The sequence below is a fragment of the Pinus tabuliformis genome, chromosome 6 (genome assembly GCF_031772625.1).
Source record: "Pinus tabuliformis cultivar Carrire ecotype Pingquan chromosome 6, CPIR1, whole genome shotgun sequence".
Taxonomy (NCBI): Eukaryota; Viridiplantae; Streptophyta; class Pinopsida; order Pinales; family Pinaceae; genus Pinus; species Pinus tabuliformis.
The window spans coordinates 1,269,812,921-1,269,840,233 of record NC_142292.1 but is presented as its reverse complement, the minus strand read 5'-3'; the positions used below and the strand labels follow the sequence as shown (position 1 = coordinate 1,269,840,233).

General features: G+C 41.0%; 1 protein-coding gene across 2 annotated transcripts in view; it reads left to right on the top strand.

Annotated features, from left to right (window-relative positions):
• SCD1 (stomatal cytokinesis defective / SCD1 protein (SCD1)) overlaps positions 1-27,313 on the top strand; it is a 470,752-nt gene that overhangs the window by 418,239 nt on the left and 25,200 nt on the right. For both annotated transcript variants that reach the window (XM_089426037.1, XM_089426039.1), the window contains one exon: positions 17,588-17,796. In XM_089426037.1, coding sequence (XP_089282163.1) covers positions 17,588-17,796 — 209 coding nt within the window. The remainder of the gene's footprint in view (positions 1-17,587; positions 17,797-27,313) is intronic.

Below are 27,313 nucleotides of genomic sequence, written 5' to 3'. Positions count from 1 at the left end.
ACCCAACAGAGAATTTCCTTAGCAGCTATACCTCACAGTTTGAGAGAAATCTCCTAGCTGAAACCCTGGAAAATCCTTCTGGCAGCTCCTCAACACAAAACTGCTCTGCAACCCCAGCGTCTGCCCAATGTGGACTGCGTCAACCCCTCTCTGTCTCACGCTGGCCCTGCGTCAGCCTTTGTTGGCCTACGTCAACCCAAGAAGGCCCTGCATCATCTCTGGGAGCTTCTACGTCAGCTGCGCTGGCCCCTCTGGTGCTCTGCGCAACACTTGGCTGCCTCTGCGTGGCCCTGCATGAGCCCTTGCTGGCTCTACATCACCCTCCTTGGCTGTTGTGCTGCTCTCCCGACATAATCTCTGCCTTCTTTGTTTCTCTGTACTAATGCCCCTCAACTGCTCTCCCGATCACTGATTCTATCTCTCTTAGCAAATCCCACTCTAAAGAATAGAATGATTGATCATCTGGTGTACTCTCCAAGTGACCCTGAAGCCTCCTCTTATACTTTTCCTGTTGACATCTCAACGGCCGAGATTAAGTCCCTAATCAACGGCTAAGATTAGATCTGGCTTGATCCATGTCTTTTGGACCATTCTAACATAGATTCATATTAATACACATTAATTATTTTAATATATTCGAATCTGTTTAGAATCTGCCCAAACCCTTTCTAGGTATTGGAGATCTCATGTGCCCCAACCTCTCCACCAAATTTCATCGCTAGAGCACATCCGATGCTACCCCAAATCAACACTCACTCTTAGCGAGAACTGTGCTCTAGCAATACTCCTCACTGAGTATTACTCTGATCATCTGGCATCGGTAACTGCTAGGCCTTCTTGCCCAACATCCTTTGCACTGCTGTACCTGTATTGCTGCCCATGGTTCTGCCACTGCCACTGCTGCATTTGTACGACGGCTCCCTCTGCATCCGTGCTGCTGCTGGTCCTTTCTCCCAGCACTACATCCACACTGCACCTCCTCTCATCATGTTGCATCGTGCTGCGCACTGCTGCACTGCAACTCAATTACTGAGAAGTAAGTAACTATTCTCCCAACTGACCTCCCTGTTGGGCTAGAAACATCCACTGATGCTGAAGCTCCTTCTGTCGTTGACAAGTGCTCCCTCTCTAACCTCTGTGCTGCTGCAACAACTCCCTAACAACTCCCGGCATCTCGCACTGTTGCACACCTCTTTGTGCCTTCCTACACTGGTGCAACACTCCTATGCCTCTCGCACTGCTGCAACCTGCTAGCTCTACGCTGTGTCGAGACTCCTGCATTGTATCTCTCTATGTCGCTCCATCCGCATATGTCTCTACCCACCCAGCCAGTCCTGCTACTCCTCGTCGGGGCTCCTGTAGCAAGGGCTAATCCAAGAGGCTGGGTACCTCAAGGATCCTGCCCCTCATCGCCTGTAGTCCTCCTGACTATAGCTCGATGTCTCCCCACTTCCGCTCAAGTGGCGTGTGTGCACTCATGGCATAGTCATCGTCTCTCAAAACTTCCTTCTCTGCCCATGTTGGCGCTGCCTTAGTCTCGGAAGACTCACTTACTCTTCTTCCTTGGGCACTGGGTCGCATAATGACCCATTTCCCCACAGTGGAAGCACTTGATCTTGTAGAGATCTTTCTTCTTCTACTTCTCCTGCTTTCCCTCAAATGCTAGGGCCACATCCTCCTCCTCCTGCTGAACTTTAATCCCTTTGCTGCTGCTACCTATCTTCGACTGTCGTCTGATCTCTTCCTGGCGAAGAGCTTCCCACATCTCGTCCCAAGGTAGGAGAGTCCCTCTGCCCATGATACTTTGGATAAACAGTTCCCAATATTCTGAGACAACATTTAGGGTTGTCCGCACCATAAGCTCCTGATCTGGTGTCGCTCCTATAGCAGTCAACTAGTCTCGGATCTCATTCAGTCCTCCAAGGAAGGTGTCAATCAATTGACCCTTCTTCATCTGATACGACCTCATCTGGTTCTCGAGCAACATTCTTCTTTGCACAGAAGTATGCTGGTATAAGTTCTTGAGAGCCTCCCAGATCTCAACTGTCGTTTCCTTCTCGGCGATATGTGGTACCACATGATCCTTGACCCCGTCAAGGATAATGCACTTGGCCCTCGCCATCGCCTCTTCGTACCTTTCATTTTCATTGGGGTCGACTGGGACAACTATAACCTTTAAGGCGAAGTTCTTGACACGATTCTTGTCAAGCACTAATAAGACTCTGGCCTTCCAAACTGTGAAGTTCGATGCTCTGTCCAACCTATCTTGGTCTCTTACCCCGTGTAGTTCCATGATGCTCCTCTACTTCCCTCCTAGAAGTTCTCTGTTCGACTTGTCTGAGTCTCTACTCCCCATCCGGAAGTTCTCTTCTGGACTCCCTCTGAGTCCTGATTTCCCTCCTAGAAATCCTTCTGCTAGTTGTCGAGATGTCCCCTACTCTGATCATCTTGTGCAACTGCACTGCTAATCCAGGTTCCTCGGCTAGAACCCCTCGGTAACAACTCCTCCGACCCTGCTCCGCAATATTTCTACAGCCTTCTAGACTCCAGCAACTGCCTCTCTGTGAACTACGTCAGCCCCTCTGCCCTAGCCCTGGGATGCCCTGCGTCAACCCTCTGGCCCTCTGCGTAAGCAACACTGGCCTCTCTGAGGCTCTACGCAGTTCCTAGCTTCTTCTGCGTGGCTCTGGCTGGCTCTGCGTCACACTTCCTTGGCTTCTGCACTACTAGAAACAGCTTATGTCACCTCGGGACAACTGTTTTTTGCTGCTATTGCTCCGCTCAACTAATGTCTTTTAGTCCTCCTGTGATCTGCAATCACGCTCTGATACCATGTTGAAGTTTCTAAGTTTACTTAGTTTAGAAACCCTTCATGCACCTTTTCTGATTTATTCCTACCTACTTGTTATTTTTCTTTAACAAGTTATTTACAAAGTAAATACTGAAAATAAACACCAATGCATGCTCAACATATTACAGATCAGCAACTAAAAGAAACAAGAACAAACACACCACATGACACCATTATTTTTGGACAATGTCCCCGGAAAAACCCAAAGCAAGAAAACCAGTGCAGCTATCTGAGGGTTTTCTTTTAAGCAATATCAGAGTACAATCTAGGTGCTGAAATTTGCCTACCCAACAGAGAATTTCCTTAGCATCTATACCTCACAGTTTGAGATAAATCTCTTGGCTAAAACCCTAGAAAATCCTTCTTGGCAGCTCCTCAACACAAAACTGCTCTGCAACCCCAACGTCTGCCCAATCTGGACTGCGTCAGCCGCTCTGTCTCAGTTGGCCCTGCATCAACTCTGGGAGCCATTGCATCAGCTGCGCTGGCCCCTCTGGTGCTCTGCACAACAGGTGGCTGCCTCTGCGTGGCCCTGCATGAGCCCTTACTGGCTCTGCGTCACCCTCCTTGGTTGCTGCGCTGCTCTATCGACACAATCTCTGCCTTCTCTGTTTCTCTGTACTCAATGCCCCTCAGCTGCTCTCCCGATCACTGATTCTATCTCTCTTAGCAAACCCCGCTCTAGAGAATAGAATGATTGATCATCAGGTGTACTCTCCAAGTGACCCTCAAGCCTCCTCTTATACTTTTCCTGTTGACATCTCAATGACCAAGATTAAGTCCCTAATCAACGGCTAAGATTAGATCTGGCTTGATCAATGTCTTTTGGACCATTCTAACACAAATTCATATTAATCACATTAATATTTTATTTTCCCTAAGTTTATACTTAAGGAAAATTATTAATTATTTTAATATCTCCTTATCTGTTTAGAATCTACCCAAACCCATTTTGGGTATTGGAGATCTCATGTGCCCCAACCTCTCCACCAAATGTCGTGGCTAGAGCACATCCGGTGCTACCCCAAATCAACGCTTCATGAGTCTTTCTTTGTAAAAACCAGTGTTCCATAGGGACGCGTCCCCCAAGGTCAAGTGCGTGCACCCCTCACACCCCACACACTCGGGACTGTGGGACATCTGGGGAAACGTTTCCCTACGTCCCGCTTTTGCGGAGACATGGGGAGACGCAGCGGGGGCCGTTTCCCCAATGTGGGGGATGTGACTCCCCAAAAGGGGAGCGCCTGGGCGTGCCCCCTCAAAATGGTCTATGTGTCCCCCCTTAAATTTGCTTGTAAACAATGATTTATGACAGTGACCATATTTCCCTATTAATGCCATGCAATTCATGGTAATGGTAAATTCTCCTTTATCTTTCATTTTCATCATTTTACTTAAATTTTTAACATTACCATGAAATGACTCGGGATGTTTGAGAGTGGTTCCGACCTCATTGGATTTCATATGGAGAAAGGAGAATTTTAGATCTCACTCAAAATCCAGCAGACTTAATTGTTTTTCAGGAATTCAAGATTCGATGGAGTGCAATGTTTCCATTGCATTTTGACATGTACAGGGGTATGGAATTAGTATTTAATCAAGAGCACCAAGCCCTATGTGTACTTTAGAGTGACTTTTAGACTCATCACCACACTATTTTTGAGTTTTAGTTATATCAATTTACTATTCCAGTCTTCAAATTTCCATATCTATTATGGCCTATTTTGCTTAGTGCTAAATTACTAATTAGATTCTAGAATGATGAATGATGAATTTTAATTTTAAATCAATTTAGAAACTAGAATGATGAATTTTAATTTTAAATCAATTTAGAAACTAGAATGATGAATTTAATTTTTAAATCAATGTAGATTCTAGAATGGTGAATAATGATTAATGAATATGGATCAGAGTATTTCATTATTGAATCCCCTGGTTTAGGGATGAGTCATGTATGTATTAGTAAGGATGATGAGTATGGATCAGTGTATTTCATTATTTAATTCAATTATGTATGTATCGTTGTATTTATGCTTTCATTATTGAATATGAATTTGAAATATATATATATATATATATAAAAAGGAAAAAAATTATATATACCCCGACGTCCCCCCCGTCCCACCTAAATTTCCCTAAAATTTGAAGGTACTCCCACACGTCCCCCTTGTGCGTCTCCCCGCACCCATGTCTCCCTATCCCGGAGTCTTGGTGGAACATTGGTAAAAACCCTCTAATTGCATTGCAAGTGAGTTTATGTTGATGTGTTTGAGGGTCAAATTCTTCTCTGACACAAGAGTCCTTCTATTGTCAGAAATTAATCATTTAATCAATCCCAAAGGACTATGTCTTCTTCAATCATGAGGATCCTTATTCATGCTCTTCAGAAATCTGAGGTAACTCTTCCAACGAAGGCCAATGTCTTATCATGATCCTTTCCCTCACACTGGTTGAACTTTCTTGCTTCAACGCTATCATTTGTTGTATTCTACAATCAATCAAGGCATCGTCTAAGTTGCCAGCTTCTCGATTCTTCTTCTCTTACACATCTGGAGTGTCCTCTTTGCTTCATTCTTCCAGTTCTTTCATCTACTGCCAATGTCTGGGCAGCCCTAGACATTGTCCTGCAATCCTCTCTGAGAGGATATGAAAGAATGATTACAACCAAGAAAAGTTACATAGACAAGAAACTAACTGAAAATTAAAGACAATAACAATATTCTTAATCAAAGAGGAAAGTTATAGAATACTTATCTTTTGAGAAAATTCAGCTTCCTCTTAATCTTGGACCTTTCGTGATTTTCACCATCCTTGTCCTCACATCAGCATGATGTCATTCCTGTCATTCCCAAGAGCTAGGGTTGCTTCTTTCAGCGTAAACAATCATTCCTAGGATTTTGTCTCTATGTTTTTCTTAGTTCAAACTTTTCTAGGGTTTACAAACCCTAGGTGCTTCAAAATCCAAATTTTTCAGGACCTATCTTCTTTCAAATTGCAAATTCTACACATATACTAATGTGTTAGCTACAAACACTAGAAATGCCTTTTATATGCCTTCTATATTTGAGATGGAGCTCATCGATGTTTTAATCACTGATTGTCTTACTCTAATTGTAGCACAAAACTTCACCTTCATATATAAGGAGAGGATTGAGCATTTATCATATTGATTATCTTGTTGTCCTCAAGAGAGAGAGGACACGACCTGTTATATATTAGGCCCTATAATACATTAGATGTCTTTCATTGAGCATAAGATTGTTACCTTATATTTTGTGTTATTTCCTAAATGAAATTTCTTCATCGCCTAGAAGATCTATCATTCCATACAACATGATTTACATAGACTTCTAAGATTACAGATTTTTGAGATCATTCTTTGGATGAACTTAGGAGTCATTAGTTGCAAGAGAACTTGGAATGGACTTCTCATTTATATCTATGCCTAGTTCTTGAGATATGATAACAGAAGATTATACGTACCACTTGTATTGCAGGGAGTGAGGGTTAAAACTTAATACTTCAACCCTGCTTGTCCTTTTTCACTATTTCTTCATGCTATTTTTCCTGGGCTTGCTGTCAAAACACTTACTAACTACTATTTAGGCCTGCAGTCACATCTCTCAATTGTAACACCCCTATATCATCACATAGAAGCCCTTCTTTGCCTTTGTTGTACACTGAGGCTACTCGAGCCTCCTTCCTGCACCTTAACAGACCTTTCGGCCCTTCTTTACTAGCAGTCTAGGACCCTCAGTCCTCCTCCAACAGCAGAGGTATCTCGGCCTTATTCTCCATGTAAAACTAGGATGAAACAAGCCACTTCCTATCCCACATTTGACTGCCCATAACTGAGATGAGATAGGTTGCACTACATAGGTAACTTTCCCTGAGACAAAGAAACTCGGATCGAACTAGTCCTTCTCCTCTTTCGTTGTACCTTCTTTGTGCTCCTTTTGTCCACTTGATAACAGATTTTGGCCTTTTACTCCTGAGATCTGCAGCCTAAACACAGTATCATACCTGAGATAAAACACAGGCTACACAGGGGCCAAAAATCCATAGAGATACTTCTCCTTCAAACTGAGCAAACTTGGCTGCCAATCCAGACTTGTGACCTAAGTCACTGAATTTGTCCTAAACCCCCTATGAATCCTGAATCCAGCGAATCCGACACGATTCGGTCCGGATTCGTGTCCAAATCATATGACACATCGTGTCCGTTTCTGACACGTCGAATCCGAGGTCGTGTCACGATTTTTAAAAGCGTGTCGCGATTTTGGGACACATGTCCTATTTCCAGGACTCGCTAAGCTCAGTGCGGGAATGAAAAGGGCGTGTTTGCTCGTTAATATTTTCATTTGGAAAGTGATTTGTGCTGTTGGCAAGTGATTTGTGCTGTTGCAACAAGGAGTAGAGCATTTTGGCAGCTTCATGATCAAGTCTAGGCCCTAGTATTGATATGCTATTCATGGTAATGTTAAATTCTTAAAGTAAAAGTGACATTCTCCTTAATCTTCATTTTCATCCTTTTACTTAAATTTTTAACATTACCATGAAATGACTCAGGATGTTTGAGAGTGGTTCCGGCCTCATTGGATTTCATATGGAGAAAGTAGAATTTTAGATTTCATTCAAAATCTAGCAGACTTATCAGTTTTTCAGGATTTTAGGATTGGGGGATTGCAATGTTTCCATTGAATTTTGTCATGTATTAGGGTATGGAACTCGTATTTAATCAAGAGCACCAAACCAAGAGCTTCTGAATATGTCGTTCCCGCTCCCCGCTTTCGCTCCCACTCCCAAGTAACACTGTTCCTGATGATATGGGTCTGGACACCACTGTTGAGTTAGCATTGGCCAACATGGATCTCAATGATCCAGTGCTAGAGCCTGTTAGATTTGATGACTTAGAGGGGTCAACCTCCATACCAGCAGATGCAGAGACGACTATGGATACAGGGGAGGAGGAGGATGCAGAGGAGAGCAGTGGGGACCATGATGATGGGGACAGTGATGTTGATTGATGCCTTGAGGCTTGTATACCTGTAGTTGTTTTATATTTTCTATTTCTATTTGCCATTGGCATTGCACCAACACTACCTATGTAACACATTTGATTTAATGACTTAATGAGAAAACTACAGTTGTCAGTGTGTTTATCTTACTATCTTGTAGTTGTAAGTTGTCTTTCAGTTATGAATTATGAATTATGAATCATGATTTAAATTTTTAATAGATTTATCATTTATGTGACTAGTACCACTGACATTTATTTGAATTTTGTATGTACTATGCATGCTAATAGCTATAGATGAAGATCTATGTTTGAAATCAATAAATTTGTATCATTAACTAAAATTTGTGTAAGAAATATGATAATATCTAATTTTTAATATATATGTATATTTTATATATATATATATATATATATATATATATATATTATAAAATAATATATAACGTGTCCTGTTCTAGGGGGTCAGCGTGTCCGAATCTGACACCACGAATCTCGAATCCTACGTGTCCCGAATCCCCGTGTCAGGTGACTTAGCTTGTGACTGATCTTCTTGCTTCACTTTTCGTCCTTCTAAGGCTTTGTCACGTCCTCAGGCTTTTCGAACTTCTTGAGAGTAGACACACTAGAGATAATTGCTTCTTATACCACAAGGAACTTGGATTACACCTCAGATAGTTGTGGCTCCTTGCACAACATAGCGTTTATTTACAGATAGTTGTGGTATCTGTATATGGATTTCACATGTTTAAACATTGTTGAGAACTAAAATACATATTAAATTTAATATTTAGTTATATCATATATTGGCTTCAATGTATATAAGAGGCTGCCCTCTCTCAAATGGAGTTATCATTATGAGTGGAGGCATCACTTTTCATTGTGTGTCATACCTCCATTATGTTGATCACCTGTACATATGCGCATAGATTGCTAGGTGGAATAATGAAGATATGTCGCTCTGTCTTCTCATAAATGCTGATATTTGCACTTTCCTGTTTATTCATGTGCATACACATTGTTTACTTTGTTTCATCATCATCTTAGTAAGCTCATGACTTTGAGGAAAACCACATTCCAAACACTCGCATTGAGTGCTTCATGAGTCTTTGTTTGTAAAAACCCTTTGTAATTGCATTGCAAGTGAGTTTATGTCAATTTGTTTGAGTGTCAAATTCTTCTCTGACACAAGAGTACTTCTATCATCAGAAACAAATCATTTAATCAATCCAAAATTACAAGGTCTTCTTCAATCATGAGGCTCCCTGTTAATGCTCTTCTGAAATCTGAGGTAACTCTTCCAACAGAGGCCAATATCTTATCATTATCATTCCTCTCTCACTGAGAGAACCTTCTTGCTTCAATGCTGTCATCTTCAGCATTCTACAATCAATCAAGGCATCCTCTAAGTTGCTAGCTCCTTGGTTCTTCTTCTAGTACACATCTGGAAAGTCCTCTTTGCTTCATTCTTCCAGTTCTTTCATCTACTGCCAATGTCTGGGCAGCCCTAGCCATTGTCCTACAATCCTCTCTGAGAGGATATGAAAGAATGATTACAACCAAGCAAAGGATACATAGACAAGAAACTAACTGAAAATTGAAGACAATAACAATAGTCTTAATCAAAGAGGAAAATTATAGAATACTTATCTTTTGAGAAAAGTTAGCTTCCTCTTAATCTTGGACCTTTTGTGATTTTCACCATCCTTGTCCTCACATCAGCATGATGTCATTTCTAGCATTTGCAAGAGCTAGGGCTTCTTTCAACGTAAACAATCATTCCTAGGATTTTGTCTCTAGTGTTTTCTTAGTTCAAACTTTGCTAGGGTTTACAAACCATAGATGCTTCAACATTCAGTCTTCAAGACATGTCATCTTTCAAATTGCATGTTCTACACGTATACTAATGTGATAGCTACAAACCCTAGAAATGCAATTTATATGCCCCTTCTATATTTGAGATGGAGTCCATCGATGTTTTAACTTTTAATCACTGATTGTCTTACTCTAATTGTAGCACAAAATTTAGCCTTCATATGCAAGGAGAGGATCGAGCATTTATCATATTGATTGTCGTTGTCCTCAATAGAGAGAGGACACAACCTCTTATACAATAGGCCCTATAATATATTAGATGTCTTTCAACGAGTATAAAATTGTTGGTTTATATTTCATGTTATTTCCTAAATGAGATTTCTTCACTGCCTAGAAGATCTATCATTCCATGCAATATGATCGACATAGACTTCTAAGATTACAGATTTTTGAGATCATTCTTTAGATGAACTTAGGAGTCATTAGTTGCAAGAGAACTGGGAATGGACTTGCAATTTAGATCTATGCCTAGTTCTTGAGATATGATAACAAAAGATTATACGTACCTCTTGTATTGCAAAGAGTGAGGGGTAATACTTCAACCTTGCTTGCCCTTTTTTTTTGTTGACACCTAATCTTCATGATTGGGGGAATTTTGTGTAAATAAATAAATCAGGAATGTGAACAATCATCGGGAGATGAACTGAACAATCACTCCTATTGTATATAACAATGACCTACCTATGGAATAATATACGAATCAGTTTTTGTTTTGTGGAGTTACCGCCTGGCCTGACATGGTATCAGAGCCAGCTCCTTTTTTAGCTCTTGTGCCTTGTAACTCCCTTGTCTGACTGAGTGCCTACGCTCTGCTCCATATTCCATTACCTGCGCCCTGCTCCATACAGTACGCTGCCCATATATTCGTTGGTGTCAGTTGCCTGACATTTTCTGTCAAGCCTACCTACTCCATTGACTGCTGCTACGTTACTCTGCTGCGTTTGGCTCCCATACGCTCATACGCTGCTATGTCCACCTCGACCCTGCTGCAACTCCATGTGTTGTGTCTCCTTGACTGTTCAAAACTGCGCAGAGGTCTTGTGTTTTAACCAACGCTTGTACTATGGCTGTTTTGAAACGATGTCACACTGTTTTGAAAGCATATATGTTGGCTCTAGAAACGCTGCAATTGCATAATCTTTCTGGCGTCGCCTGAGATGTTAATAAAGATTTCGAGAGTCCCCTCGTTTAACGAACTTCTGTTTTTACCTGTGTAAAGAACCGCTGTATTTTTCGATTCCTGCGACTATCGCTGTTCCCTTTCCATAATCCTTCTGCCTGGAGACTTGCGTTCGAATGCCATTGTTGTGTGGCTAAACGAGATAAGGTGCATCCAAAGAGGCCGAGCTCCTGAAGGAAGAAGCACTGCCACTGCGCAATCTTAAGAGACCATGCACCGCTGCTCCTCACCCATGAGAAATCATCACGCCTGCGTGCTTCATTGTTTGGTAATGTAATATGTAATATTTTGTAATGGGCGTATATTACATTTAAAACGTTGAAGTGAAATGTAATGGGCATATATTACATTTAAAGCGTTGAAGTAATATGTAATATTTTGTAATGGGCGTATATTACATTTAAAACGTTGAAGTGAAATGTAATGGGCATATATTACATTTAAAGCGTTGAAGTGACATGTAATATGTAAATGTAATGGGCGTATATTACATTTAAAACGTTGAAGTGATATGTAATACATAATATTTGAAATGCTGGATGCTTTTATATCAAACATTGGAGGGATTTTAAATTTGGAGAAAATATGTTGCATAAAGTTGTAGCTTGAAGTATTGACGTACATATTGGTATATGAGGAAGAGATTTGAAATCTTTTGAGAATGCCCTTTTGAGTACAATTTCACTGTATATCAATAGAAGTATTTTTTCTATCAGTAGAAGTATTTTTTTTACAGAATGCATTCAATCATCTCTATGGTAGGAATAGTTCTCACTGGCAAGGAGAACTATCCTGAATGGTCTCGGATGATAAAACACACCCTCATCTTCAATGAGTTGTGGAAAGGAGTGTGTGTCGGAGAAGGAGACAATGACCCTGTACAGCCTACCTCAGACAAAGAGCTCGTCATTTGGGAAAACAAGAACAACAAAGCCTATGCATTAATCGCAACATCTGTAAATGAAGAGGTGAGTCACCATATTTCATCATATTCAACTGCCTTTGAAGCTTTACAAAAGCTGAAAGAACTCTATGACTCACATTCTGCACTTGAAGTTGTTCAGCTCATGATTAAATTCTTCACTCTTGAACTGAAAAATAATGATCCTCTTGCTCTTGCATCTGAAGTAAAGTCTATAATGCATGATATCAAATCCAGTAAGGTTGAGCTGGATATCCCTCTTATTGCTTTTCTCAAGGCACTCTATCCTACTTACTCCAATTATCTTGAGTCTTTACAAGCAAATGGAAATCTTAAAGATATAACCTTTGACTCTCTTGTGAAAAAGTTTGCTGAAAGAGAGAAAGCCTTTGGAAAGAAGACAGCCCCTGAATCTTCTGAAGAGACTGTGTGCCTTACTCATAAAGAAAAGCATCCTGCTCAAGATTCTACAAGAGGAAGAGGTGGACGAAGAGGAAGAGGAAGATATTTCAGAGGCAGGGGGGCAGACATTCTCAAGGAGAAAAGGCAGATCTGCACTGCATTCGCTGCAAAAGAAATGGATCACATGATGCCTCTACATGCAAGCTACCATGGGACAAAATTGAGCAGAAAAGAAACCAACAGAAAGGTAAAACTGATGATACAAACAAAGGTAAAGCACCTAAATCCGCTCACTATATTGAGGCACAATGTAACATTGGAGTAAATGAAGATTTGTTTAATGCTTCACTTGCCTCTTCGAAAAATGATTGGTTGCTTGATTCAGGAGCAACCTATCACATGACTCATAGAAAATATTTTTTTGAAGATTTCACTGACAATGTTGATGGAGCAGTATACTTTGCAGATCAGTCAAAAATCGAGCCATGAGGGCTTGGCACAATCAGGCTTAAACTGCATGGTCTTCCAGACTTTCTTCTGGATCATGTTCTATATTTCCCACAGCTCAAGAGAAACTTGTTGTCCTTGGTCCACATCCGCCAGCAAGGTCACTCCATTCATATGTTTGATGGCAAGCTTGAGGTAAGAAAAGCTTCTGACCACTCACTTGTCATGAGGGGAATAGAAGAAAAAAGGCTTCTCAAACTGCAAGGAACCTCTGCTCATGCACAACATTTCTCATATATTTCTCATCATGAAGAAAGTACACTTCCATCAAGTTTATTATGGCATGCTAGATTTGGACATTTAAACTATGACAGTCTCCGCTTATTGAAGAAAAATGGTGTTGCTGGTTTGCCTATAATTCCTAGGAAACATAAGCAATGTGATGCTTGCATTCTAGAAAAGCATAGCAAACAGTCTTTTCATGATTCACTTTCAAGAGCACATAGGAAGCTTGAACTCATTCATTCAGATTTATGTGGTCGAATGCCTGTTCCTTCTGCAAATGGAAATAAATATATCATGACATTTATTGATGACTACACCAGAATGTGTTGGGTTTATTTATTGAAGAACAAATCTGATGCTTTTCAAACATTCAAGAATTTTCATAAATGGATTGAAAATGATGCACAATCTCATATTGGGTCTATTCGCACTGATAATGAAAAAGAATATACATCAAATGATTTGAAAACTATCTTCGCCAACATGGGATCAAACATCAAACAACTGTGCCTTATAATCCCCAACAGAATGGTGTAGTTGAAAGAATGAATAGAACAATCTTGAATATGGTACGATCTATGCTTTTTTTCAAAAATGTAAAGATAATGTTTTGGGCTGATGCTGTTCTATGTGCTGCATATATAAAGAATAGATGTCCATCTAATGCTATAAGAAACAAGACTCCTTATGAATTATGGTATGGACATGTTCCTTTGGTAAAACATCTCAGGATCTTTGGTTCCACCTGTTATGCTTTGATACCAAAGGTACATAGAAACAAACTTGGTGCTAGAAGTCGTAAGTATATCTTCCTGGGGTATTCAAACACCTCCAAAGCATACCGCCTCTATGATGAAGTAAATAAAAAGTTTGTTGTATCTAGAGATGTAATTTTTCTTGAATCATCCAAATCTGACAATGTTGTTGAGCGGCAACTTGATCGTTTGGATAGATTCGCAAAAACGAAATCATTTCAAGAATTTGATAATCAGATTCCACATCTTGAAGGGGGGATTCTTATTCTAGATCAACATGTGGAATCTTCTTCTGAAGAACACTCTTCCCCGACTGAAACTCCAACAACGGATGATGCTTTAAGTGATGTAATTGATAGAATTGGGAGACTCAATCTTGATTCAGTCCCAACTCAATCAACAGAGCAGCCTGGACCATCTCAGAAAGGTCCCCCAAAGTGGCTGACGAAGACACTTGAAAGTGTTCATCCTGATGAAATTGGAAAAACAGGAACCAGAAATTCAAACCGACAAAATGGAGGTGATGTAGATGACTCTAATTCACCTGTTGATATGGATGTTTCTTATGATTGTGAATTGAACTTGTCTACAAATTTTGAACCAACTTCCTTTAAAGAAGCTGCTTCTCATGATGAATGGAAAGAAGCGATGCAAAAGGAGTATGATGCCCTCATAAAGAACGACACTTGGAAGCTGGTTGATCCTCCATTTGGAACCAAACCAATTGGCTGCAAGTGGGTCTACAAGAACAAGTACAAAGCTGATGGCTCACTTTACAAGCACAAAGCTAGGCTTGTGACAAAAGGTTTTGCATAGAAGGAAGGGGTCGATTATGAGGAAACTTTTACCCCCACAGCAAAATGGGCCACCATCCGGACACTCTTTGCACTAGCAGCTCAAAACGGTTGGAAAGTCCAGCAAATGGATGTAAAAACTGCCTTCTTGAATGGAGATCTAAAAGAGAATGTTTTTATGTCCCAGCCTGAAGGATTTGCTGTAAAAGGACATGAACATAAAGTATGCAAACTTGTGAAGTCCTTGTATGGCCTCAAACAAGCACCACGAGCCTGGTATGAAAAACTAACTGAGCATCTTCTGAAACTCAACTTCAATCATTTTGATCTTGATGATGCAACTTTATTTGTCAAGAAAGTTGGCAAAACAATTGTATATCTTGTGGTATATGTAGATGATCTTTTAATGACAGGGAACAATGAAAGCTACATTGCATCCATAAAGAAGGAATTGGGGAAAAGTTTTGAAATGACTGATTTGGGCTATGTTCATTACTATCTTGGCATTGAAGTAACCCAACATCCAAAGTCCATATTTCTTTCTCAAAAGAAATACATTGGAGATTTGTTGAACGGGTTTGGCATGACAAAGTGCAATCCTCTTACTACTCCAATGGAACAAAACTTAAAGCTCACATCTATTGAAGGAAAGGAATTTGAGGATGCAACAAAGTATAGACAGCTTGTAGGAAGTCTCATCTACCTCACTACTACCAGACCAAACATTTCATTTGCGGTTGGAATCCTCTCCAGGTTTATGCAAAAGCCTTGTGAGGGACATTGGTCTACTGCAAAAAGAGTTCTAAGGTACTTGAAGGGAACTCAAGACCTTGGAATCAAGTATACACAGGTGGACGACTTCAGCTTGATTGGATACTTTGATTCAGACTTCGATGGAGACAAAGAAACTGGGGTATCTACTTCAGGATATGCTATGAGTCTTGGATCAGGAGCTGTCTCCTGGAGATCACGCAAACAATCAGTTCCAGCAGATTCCACAACAGAAGCAGAATACGTGGCAGCAGCTGAAGCAACGAAAGAAATTGTGTGGCTCAGGAAAATTCTTGAAGATTTGCAGGTAAAACAAGTACAATCAACTCCACTCATGATTGACAACACCTCTGCAATAAAGTTGGCCAAGAACCCAAAGTTCCATGATCGAACAAAGCATATCAATACTAAATATCATCTGATTCGACATCATGTTGAGGCCAAAACAATCCATCTCCATCATTGTTCCACAAATGAGCAAATTGCAGACATCTTCACCAAAGCACTTGGAAGGGAAAAGCTTGAACGATTCAGAATGATGCTTGGACTCACCAACATCCCTTCAGATTAAGGGGGGAATGTTGACACCTAATCTTCATGATTGGGGGAATTTTGTGTAAATAAATAAATTAGGAATGTGAACAGTCATCAGGAGATGAACTGAACAATCACTCCTATTGTATATAACAATGACCTACCTATGGAATAATATACGAATCAGTTTTTGTTTTGTGGAGTTACTGCCTGGCCTGACATTTTTCACTATTTCTTCATGATATCTTGCCTTGGCCAGCAGTCAAAACACTTTACTGACTACTATCCAGGCCTGCAGTCACATCTCTCACTTGTAGCATCCCTGTATCATCATGTAGACACCCTTCCTTGCCTTCACTCTACACTGAGGCTATTCGGGCCTCCTTCCTGCACCTTAACAGGCCTTTCAGCACTTCTTTACCATCAGTCTAGCACCCTTGGTCCTCCTCCAACAGCAGAGGTATCTCGACCTTATTCTCCATGCAAAACTAGGATGAAACAGGCCTCTTCTACGCTACTTCTTATCCAATGTTTGACTGCCCAGAACTGAGATGAGATTGGATGCACTACAGAGGTAACTTTTCCTTAGCCAAAGCAACTCGGATTGAACTAGTCCTCCTCTTTCACTGTAGCTTCTCTGTGCTACTTTTGTCCACTTGATCACAGACTTTGGCTTTTTACTCCTGTGATCTCCAGCCTAACCTATCATACCTGAGATAAAACTCAGGCTACATGAGGGCCGAAAATCCACAGAGATCCTTCTCCTTCAAACTGAGCAAAGTCGGCTGCCAATCCAGACTTGTGACTATTCTTCTTACTTCACTTTTTGTCCTTCTAAGGCTCTTTCCCTTCGTGAGGCTTTTCGCATGTCTTGCGAGGAACACACTTGAAATAATTGCTTCTTATACCACAGGGAACTTGGATTACACTTCAGATAGCTGTGGCTCCCTGTGCAACATAGCTTTTATTTGCAGATAGCTGTGGTATTTGTATATGGATTTCACATATTAAAACATTGTCGAAACTAGAATACATATTAAATTTCATATTTAGTTATATAATATATGACAGCTTCGATGTATTTAAGAGGCTCCCCTCTCTCAAATGGAGTTATCATTATGAGTGGAGGCATCACGTTTTATTGTGCGTCATACCTCCATTCTGTTGAGCTGTACATGTGCGCATAGATTGCTAGGTTGAATAATGAAGATATGTCACTCTTCTCATAAATTTTGCTATTTGTGTTTTCCTGTTTATTTATGTGCATACACACTGTTTACTCTGTTTCATCATCATCTTAGTAAGCTCGCGACTTTGGGGAAATCCGCATTCCAAACACTCACATTGAGTGCTTCATGAGTCTTTGTTTGTAAAAACCCTTTCTAATGGCATTGCAAGTGAGTTTATGTCGATGTGTTTGAGGGTCAAATTCTTCTTTGGCAGAATGGAACTGGGTGATATTTATCCTTGCCTTAACTCCACATCAATTTTGGTTTATGTCATGAATTTTTTGGTGTCCTTCGGATCTCATTACTGGAACCTGTGTTGCAATTTAGAGTGATGGATTTTAATAACTTTTATCATTGAATTATCTTTCCTATAAAAGTTTATGTTCTAGTTCCTTTGATTACGTTATTTAGCTTTATAATATTTTATTTTTCTTGCAAATTTTTCATTACTTGGAAGAATTGTATTTGAAACTGTGATGACACCACTCACTCTTTTCTTGGTGTATAATCATAATATGGTTGCAGGATCATTGCAATGTGTGAAAAATGTCAGCATACATTCATCGGCTATACTGTCAATCAAGACTGCAGATCAGTGGTTAGCTATTGGTGCTGCAGATAATTCTATGTCTCTCTTCCATCGACATGAACAGAGACAAGGTGTTCTTGCTGGTACAGGTGATAGGATGGCTGGCTGGCAATTGTATCGAACTCCACAACGCAGTGCTGCTGTGGTACTCTCTTTTCTGTCATGGATATATTGTTTTCTTTCCTCAGTTTTCATTGGTAGCCTGATCTGCGGCTGTGAACAAAGTATCTGTTTATCCCTCTCTTGCTTTTATATAAATCCTCATTGTGGCATTCTTTTTGGTGTGGATGTCTCATTCTAAACATTACCATTTTCATGTTCACGTATCTTTTCTAATATATCTAACATTAGATGAGGGCTGAACTTTGTGAGCACATTTATTTAACTTTGGAAAATGCCTTTATTGCATAATTTCTGGTCTCCTCAAGTGCATTCGTGAAATAATTTTCCCCATAATTTCTGTCTCCTCAAGTCCATTTCTATTGCTGGTCAACTGATCCTTAGTATTGATCCAACTTCAGTCACTTGTTAGTCATTAATTCACAATGAATAAGTTGCCATTAATATAAAATTTCAATTTCAATGAAAATATTATTATCTTTAGGAGCCCAAGATGTGGTCTGCTCTTTCATCTGCGTTGCTATCAATATCTATCTTTTATCTGGCAGAGTGTATATTTACAGGTATCCAAGGAGGGGAGATGGACCAGCAATAGAAATGTTTGTTAGATGGAAGATTAGTAGACCAAAGTCATAGTATTAGAGCCTATCTGGGCTGATATGCTTGCACGACAAGCGATGAAATAAACCAATCCTGTTTATAACGTTTGATGGACAAATGTCACATACTGAAAAGCCTTCCTGTAATGTCCCAAATGGGATAATATGCTAATTATGCAGAAATTTACTCAACCCAAAATTTCACCGTAAAATCAACATTCTATTAACAGAAGATTGCCATGTAAAATATAACAGATAGAGTGCATGCAATTTCATAACACGATAAGCAGAAAATAATCTCAGCTTTTATTATGATAGATAAACTGGGTTACATGCAAATACAACCAATATAGCTGAGATGAAAAGCTGGCCTCGACAAATCTGCTGCACTGCTGCACCGGCCTCCCAAAACTGAACTGAAATCAATCACTGCACCTGTGAACTCTGGCTGAATCCACCAAGGAGATGAGGTGGGTTTCTGTCCACTCTCACCAAAATCACCCGAGGGTTTCCGTCTTGGGGCTACCCATGAAGTAGAGAATCGGGTTCTCAACCTCTCATACAAGAAGTAATGTCAAATCCAAGATGTCCTCCAATGGCCTCCTCCTTTTTCTATAGATCTCATGGACCCCTCTAGAATCTCCTATTTTATTATTATTTTAATCATGGAGCACTTTTCCCTTTTTTATTTCAATTAAAATATTCTTTTTAATGCGAGAAAAGGGTAAATTGGCCACCATGTCTCCTCAGATCACTGAAACTCACATCTAACTATCTCATCATGTAGATCTTCTCGTTCCGGTTCCAACGAGCTATTACACTAAGGTGTTTTGTCAAGTATTCCTCCTGGAATGCCACCTTAAGCATAATTAATTGAGTCAGGCCCAATAATAACTCTATTTTCTGAAAGTTGTCGGAATGCGCCGGAACGAAAGGCAAACTATGGATGATGGAATATACCAAGCGAATGCCATCGGACCTCATAGAAACTCCTCAAGACCCCTCCAAAATCCCCTGGGCCCGTTGATGACACCAACCTGTGACTTGTCTACCCCCAACTCTGAAAGTCTATCCTAACCATGTCATAAGGAACACCAAAAAAAAGAACATTACAAATCCTCCCGCCCCAAGATTGCTTGCCCTCAAGCAATCCAAACCTGTGGACCAATATGGTGGCCCAATGCAAGTGAGACCCAATGCCTGGATTGTTGATTTTTGGTAGCATCAGATGTGCAGGGAGACTTAGACATATGTATTCCACAATACCCAAAAATCGTTTTGGAAATTCCACCCAAAGAAAGTTTTATTAAAATAATTAATTATTTTTAACGAGACTTTAAGTCTAAACTTAAGAAATTAAAATAATTAATGGGTATTGATCTAAACTGTGGGTGTAACTTCTAGAAGAAGACGAAGATAGAGTCCAAATTATCTAAGCCATTGATTAGAATCTAATCTAGGTCGTTGGTTCTCAACTGGAAGATTATAAGGACATTGAGGGGCATCTGGAGAACACAGCAAACGCAAATACTCAGTTACCCGAGTAAGATCAATTTTCTCACCGATCAAAGTTCGGCAAGAGAAAATCGAATCATAGGGAAGTTGCTTGCAATGTTGCACTAATTGTTATCGGGATTAATTCGGCGTAGGGAAAAAATCAAGAAAAATCATAATAATCAGGAAAAAATCAATAATAATTGGGAAAAAATCATTTGGTACAAAAATATTCGTTTTTTTCAACTTTTTTAATATCTAAACCATCTACAACATAAAATAAATACATTGACACATAAATATGATAAAGAACTAATATATAAGATGTTTAATATCATTTATAGTGCTAAAATCACACATAACAATGAATCCTGTCCTGAATAGTAAGTCCTGACTCCTGAGTCCCAACTCAACCTCAAAATATCAACAAAAAATATAATAATGTATCTCATGAGTCATAATGTCATATACGATGAAATGAACAAAATAACTAAAGTGTAATACTATTGATTTCCTCTACCCTTCTTGCGAGAAAATGCCATAGCTTTCCCTTTCCCTCTAGATGTAGATGCTGGTGCTGGTGGAGTTGGTAGTGGAGTCTGCTGTGCTCTAAAAGCTAAAGAACTAGGAGTAGGAGCTATAGGAGGTAGACCACGTCCTCTACTGGTGGCAGGGGTAGCCCGGGCAGGTGGTGTCACCTCCTCCTCATGTTGCTCCAACTCCTCCTCTTCGTCCTCCTCCTCCCCCTCCACTACATCCTGCACTAGCCAATTATCAGCAGACTCCATGAGAGGCCTTCGGCCTCAACCCTCCATGCAGCAGTGGTGTCAATCTCATCCAATGAGATGGCCTCCATATCAGGGGTCCTCGCAAGTTGCCTCACCCACAATCGAAGATTGTAGTAGATGTAGACCATATCATTAAGTCGTTAGGACTCCAACCTGTACAAAGATCATGAAATAATAATTATAAAAAAATATTGTTTAATGAATTCAAAAATTTATTTGGAAATTTGCAATATTTTAAATTTTTAAGTGCTAACCTGTTGCGCTTCTTGTTGTGTATTTTTTTAAATACACTCCAGTTGCGCTCACATCCTGAGGAGCTACATGTTTGGCTAAGGATTCGAATGGCAAGCTTTTGCAGAAGGGGTACCCTGGCACCATACATTCTCCACCATGCATCTACAACAAAATTACAAATAAAATTTTAAATAAACATAAGAAAAAAAATGGAATTTGAAGAGACAATGAAATTTGAAACAAACTAAAAAATACCTAGCATTTTAATCGTCCTATCAGTGACAACCATGTCAAAGCCAAATGTGCCACCTGCCATCCTATATGTCTCAATTTCTTTAGAGATTTCTATACGTTCTGCTGGAGATCGCACCATCTTCTGGACACAGGTTAAGAATCCATCCATGATCTCAGCATCAAATACAAACCCACATGCGTAAGAAAATGCAAGGTTCAGGAAAATCTCAGCAGCATGAATGGGACGATGGAGTGTGTTGTTTCATCGTTCATCAATCACTCCCCATAGGAGGAGTTGTCTCTAAAACCCCTCATCTCCCTTATCATCATAGTAGGCCCGAATGGCTTCTTTGGCCCTGTCCACGGCCTGATACAAATAGCCCATTGCGGGCTTCTCACCATCAACTAACCGAAAAACTTTTACCAAAGGTTCAGTAACGGCGCACACCTGTTGCACTCCTGCCGAGAAGTCTTCCTGGTATGAAACTAGTCTGCATGTGGCTTCTCCCTCTGGTTTGCGGCTCATTGGCAAAGCACGCCACTCCTCTGAAAGAAACATTCTCTTCACATCCCACATAGAATTGAAGATGGATTGAAGAGATATGAAACTGGTGGCAAACCGTGTAATGGCGGGGCGCACCAACTCTTTGTTGTTGGTGAATCTTCTCATCAAGCTAAGCACAGATGTATGATTATATATAAATTTTGTAATGCTTTTGGATGACTCAACAATATCTTTGACAAAGGAAATTTTCCCTATGTCCTCCAACATCAAATCAATACAGTGTGCAACACAAGGCGTCCAAAATAAAGTAGGATGCCTATCCATAAGCATCTTGCCAGTAGCAACATAATTTGCAGCATTGTCTGTTATGACTTGGACATCATTTTCTGCACCCACCTCCAGCAAATCACATAAAGTTCTTGCATTTGTGATTTGTGCATATGCATCAACAAATTTGATAAACATAGTCCCCTTGGGACAACTAACCAAGAAGTTTATAAGGGTTCTCCCCTTTTGGTCATTCCAAGAATCCGACCATCTGACATCACAGTGCATCCTGTTTGTGCCCATGATCCCCTGAAATCCTCCAATCTTTTGGTGCAGTCAAGCTTTTCGTTTTGAAGAATCCGGCCTCTCATGTTATGATAAGAAGGGATTTTGTACCCTGGGCCAACAGTTGCAATAACATCAAGAGCAGGTTGGAAAAATGGATTATTCCTTACAATGCTAAAAGAATATCACTCCAAAGGAGAAATTTTGCCAGCAACTTGTCAGCTTGTTCTTTCTCAGTTTTTTTAGCATTGAACTGATAGATGGTTGTGAACCAGGTGTAGTTCGAGGAACAAAAAATGATGAGGCAGCTACCAGGTTGGTTAATCCTGCAGTAGAACCACTGCCACTTCCTTGTTCAGCTGACTTTTTTAGTTGCCTCTTCATTTCTGCTTTGGCCTCTTTATTGTGGTCTAAATTTTCCAATGCTTTCATGGTTCTTCGGATGAGTTCAGAATTTGTCTCTATGCAAGGCCCTGCATCAAATCCAGGGATTTGTGCAAGGTGATACTTCAATTTGTACACCCCCCTGGACATATGATGCCCACACAACTTGCAAGACAAGTTCATTCTATCATTCGGAGCATCAGGTTCACCAAATTCCCAGAAAGGGCCAATTTCCTTGGCATGTTTGATTTTGAACATTGAAGTTGAAAACTTGAATGGTGTTTCAGTGAACCTATTGGAAAATAAGGATTACAATTTACTATTTACAAGTTACAAACTTACAATTTAGTATTTTACTATTTACATTGTACAAAAACTAAAAAAAAATTACATACAATTTAAGAAACCCCATTCCAAACCCAACCAAAAAAACTAAAAAAAAAATACATTGGACAAATGTCAAAAACCCCATTCCAAACACAACCAAAAAAGCTAAAAAAAAGTTACATTGGACAAATGTAAAAAACCCCATTCCAAACCCAACCAAAAACATAGAGAAAAAAAAAAAAAAAACAAAGTTACAAAACAATGAAAGTTACTCTGTTGGGTAGGCCAATTTCGGCACCCAGATTGGACTCTGATATTGCTTAATAATAAAACCCCCAGATTGCTGCACCGGTTTTCCCACATTGGGTTTTTCCGGGGACATTAGTCCAAAAATAATGGTGTCATGTGGTGTGTTTGTTCTTGTTTCTTTTAGTTGATGATCTGTAATAGGTTGAGCATGCACTAGTGTTTATTTTCAGTGTTTACATTGTAAATAATTTGTTAAGGAAGATAACAAGTAGGTAGGAATAAATCAAATAAAGTGCATGGAGGGCTTCTAACTAAATAAATTTAGAAACTTCAAAATGGTATCAAAGCGTGATTGCAGATCACAGTAGGAGTAATAACGACAAAAAAGAGTTGTCCCGAGGTGACAAAAGTTGTTTCTAGCAACGCAAAAGCCAAGGAGTGTGATGCAGAGCCAGCCAGGGCCACATAAAGGAAGCCAAGAGTTGTGCAGAGCCACAGAAAGCTCAGCGTTGCTGACGCAGAGGGCCAGAGGGCTGACGGAAACCCTTCTGAGGTGACACAGAGCCAGTGTGAGGTAGAGAGGGGTTGACGCAGTTCATAGAGAGGCAGTTGCTGGGGTCTAGAAGGCTGCAGGAATATTGCAGAGTGGAGCTGGTGAGGTACTATAGTCAGAACAGTACCTGGCAGAGCAGGGCTAGAGGAGTTGTTATCAAGGGTTTCTAACCGAGGAACATGGATCAAAAGTGCAGTTGCACAAGTCGATAAGAGTAGGGGGCATCTCGACAAGTGACAAAAGGATTTCCAGGAGGGAAATCAAGACTCAGAGGGAGTCCAGAAGAGAACTTCCAGATGGGAAGTAAAGACTTAGAGGAGTCAAACAAAGAACTTCCATGAGGGAAGTAGAGGAGCATCATGGCACTACATGGGGTAAGAGACCAGGATAGACTGGACGAAACATCGAACTTCGCAGTCTGGAAGGCTAGAATCTTATCAGTGCTTGATAGGAATTGTGTCAAGAACTTCGCCTTGAAGGTAATAGATGTCCCAGTCGACCCCAATGATAATGATAGGTACGAAGAGGTGATGGCAAGGGCCAAGTGCATTATTCTTAACAGGGTCAAGGATCATGTGGTACCACATATAGCCGAGAAGGAAACGACATTTGAGATGTGGGAGGCTCTCAAGAAGCTATACCAGCACACTTCTGTGCAGAGAAGAATGTTGCTCGAGAACCAGATGAGGTCGTATCAAATGAAGAAGGGTAAATCAATTGACACCTTCCTCGGAGGACTAAATGAGATCCGAGACCAGTTGACTGCTATAGGAGCGACATCGGATCAGGAGCTTATGGTGGGAACAACCCTGAATGCTATCTCAGAAGATTGGGAAGTATTTGTTCAGAGTATCCTGGGCAGAGGGACTCTCCCACCTTCGGACGAGATGTGGGCAGCTCTTCGCCAAGAAGAGATCAGACGGCAGTTGAAGATAGGTAGCAGCAGCAAAGGTATCAAGGTCAAGCAGGAGGAGGAGGATGTGGCCCTAGCATCTGAGGGAAAGCAGGAAAAGCGGCAGAAGAAAGATCTCTCCAAGATCAAGTGCTTCCAATGTGGGGAGCTGGGCCACTATGCGACCCAATGTCCAAGGAAGAAGAGTAAGGGAGAGTCTTCCAAGACTAAGGCAGTGCCAACGCGAGCAGAGAAGGAAGTTTTGACAGATGATGACTGTGCCATGAGTGCACATGCACCACTTGAGTGGAAGTGGGGAGACATCGAGCTGTAGTTAGGGGAACTACAGGCGATGAGGGGCAGGATCCTCGAGGTACCCATCGTCTTGGATTAGACCTTGCTACGGGAGCCCCGAAGAGGAGTAGCAGGACTGGCTGAGTCAGGTAGAGACGAATGTGGATGGAGCAACAGAGAGCTAGAGTGTAGGAGTCCCGAGACAGCGCGGGGCTAGCAGGCTGTAGCAGTGCGAGAGGCACAGGAGTGTTGCACCAGTATAAGATGACACAGAGAGGTGTGCAACAATGCGAGATGTAAGGAGTTGTTGCAACAGTGCAAAGGTCAGAGAGGGAGCACTTGTCAGCGGCAGAGGGAACTTCAGCATCAGTGGGTGTCTCTAGCCCAACAGGGAGGTCAGATTGGGAGATCAGTTACTTACTTCTCAGTAATTGAGTTTTAGTGCAGCAGTGGGCAGCACGATGCATCATGATGAGAGGAGGTGCAGTGCGGATGCAGTGTTGGGAGAAAGGACCAACAGTAGCACGAATGCAGAGGGCGCTGTCATACAGATGCAGCAATGGCAGTGGCAGAACCATGGGCAGTAGTACAGGATACAACAGTGCAGAGGATGTTGGGCAAGAAGGCCTAGCATCAACACAGGTACTAATGCCGGATGATCAAAGTAATACTCAGTGAGGAGTATTGCTAGAGCACTGTCCTCACTAAGAGGGAATGTATATTTGGGGTAGCATCGAATGTGCTCCAGCCACGAAATTTGGTGGAGAGGTTGGGGCACATGAGATCTCCAATACCCAGAAAGGGTTTGGGTAGATTCTAAACAGATCAGGAGATATTAAAATAGTTAATATTTTTAATGGAGTCCCTAAGTTAATGTGTATTAAGATGAATCTGTGTTAGAATGGTCCAAAAGACATGGATCAAGCCAGATCTAATCTTAGTCGTTGATTAGGGACTTAATCTTGGCTGTTGAGATGTCAACAGGAAAAGTATAAGAGGAGGCTTGAGGGTCACTTGGAGAGTACACCAGAGTGATCAGTCATTCTATTCTCTAGAGCAGGGTTTGCTAAGAGAGATAGATTAGTGATCGGGAGAGCAACTGAGGGGCATTGAGTACAGAGAGACAGAGAGGAAAAGATAGTGCCGGGATAGCAGCAGAGCAGCCAAAGAGACAGGCGCAGGAGCAGCCAGTGCTCATGCAGGGCCACACAAAGGCAGCTAAGTGTTGTGCAGAGCACCAGAGGGGCCAACGTAGCTGATGCAGGCCAAGATATGCTGACGCAGGGCCAACGCTGGGCTAGGAGAGGTTGACGTAGTCCAAATTGGGTAGACTCTAGGGTTTCTGGGGCAGATTGGTGCTGATTAGCTGCGAGAAGGATTATCCGGGGTTTCAGCCAGTAGATTTGTCAAAAATCGAGAGGTATTACTGCTAAGGAAATTTTTTGTTGGGTAGGCTAGTTTCGGCACCCAGATTGTACTTTGATATTGCTTAGTAAGAAAACCCTCAGATAGCTGCACCGGTTTTCCCACATTGGGTTTTTCCTGGAACATTAGTCCAAAAATAATGGTGTCATGTGGTGTGTTTGTTCTTGTTTCTTTTATTTGATGATCTATAATATGTTGAGCATGCACTACTGTTTATTTTCAGTATTTACAAAATAAATAACTTGTTAAGGAAGATAACAAGTAGGTAGGAATAAATTAGATAAAGTGCATGGAGGGTTTCTAACTAAGTAAACTTAGAAACTTCAACAATACCAACTCATCAACTCTCTTGAATCCAACCCTTGGCATAGACCAAGGTCAATCTCACCATGCTGATGTTGTGCTGAAATATTGATGAGTGGCCATCATACATCCTGCTACCAACTAAAGCATGTAATATCCCTCACCTCTAAGGGTTCCTGCAGTACAATACTTCTGACTAAAAATGATACTCCATCAATAGGGTACCAGCTCATGATCTCTCGCCAATCCAATGCATGGACACCTGTGTAAGGAACAAGTCTACTAAGCTGATATGGGTCCCTACTCAACTGATGATACTCTATTTGGTCAATCAACCAAATCTGTCTAAGGAAACCTGCCCCTCTCACTATATTAGGCAAAAGTGGGCAAGATGTGCTATAAGCCCTTTCTATGTACTCCTAGAGAGGACTGCATCCTGGAAATGCTGTGGCTCTATCAACTGCCACTGCACCTATTTGCACCGCATCAATGGGTAGGCCCAAAGGTGGATGCACCACCATCTCCAACAGCTCCTCCCTCCTCTGATCAGGAACTCCGTACTCCTATCGTCTACTAGCCTCCCGCAAAACTACAATGTCAACCTCCAACACCTCCTGAGGACAAGTGTCTGCAAATACTGCCACCCTGCAAAACGTCTTTACCTCTATTTGTTCCTCATCAATGGTTGACCCTAAGGGTGGTTGCTTAT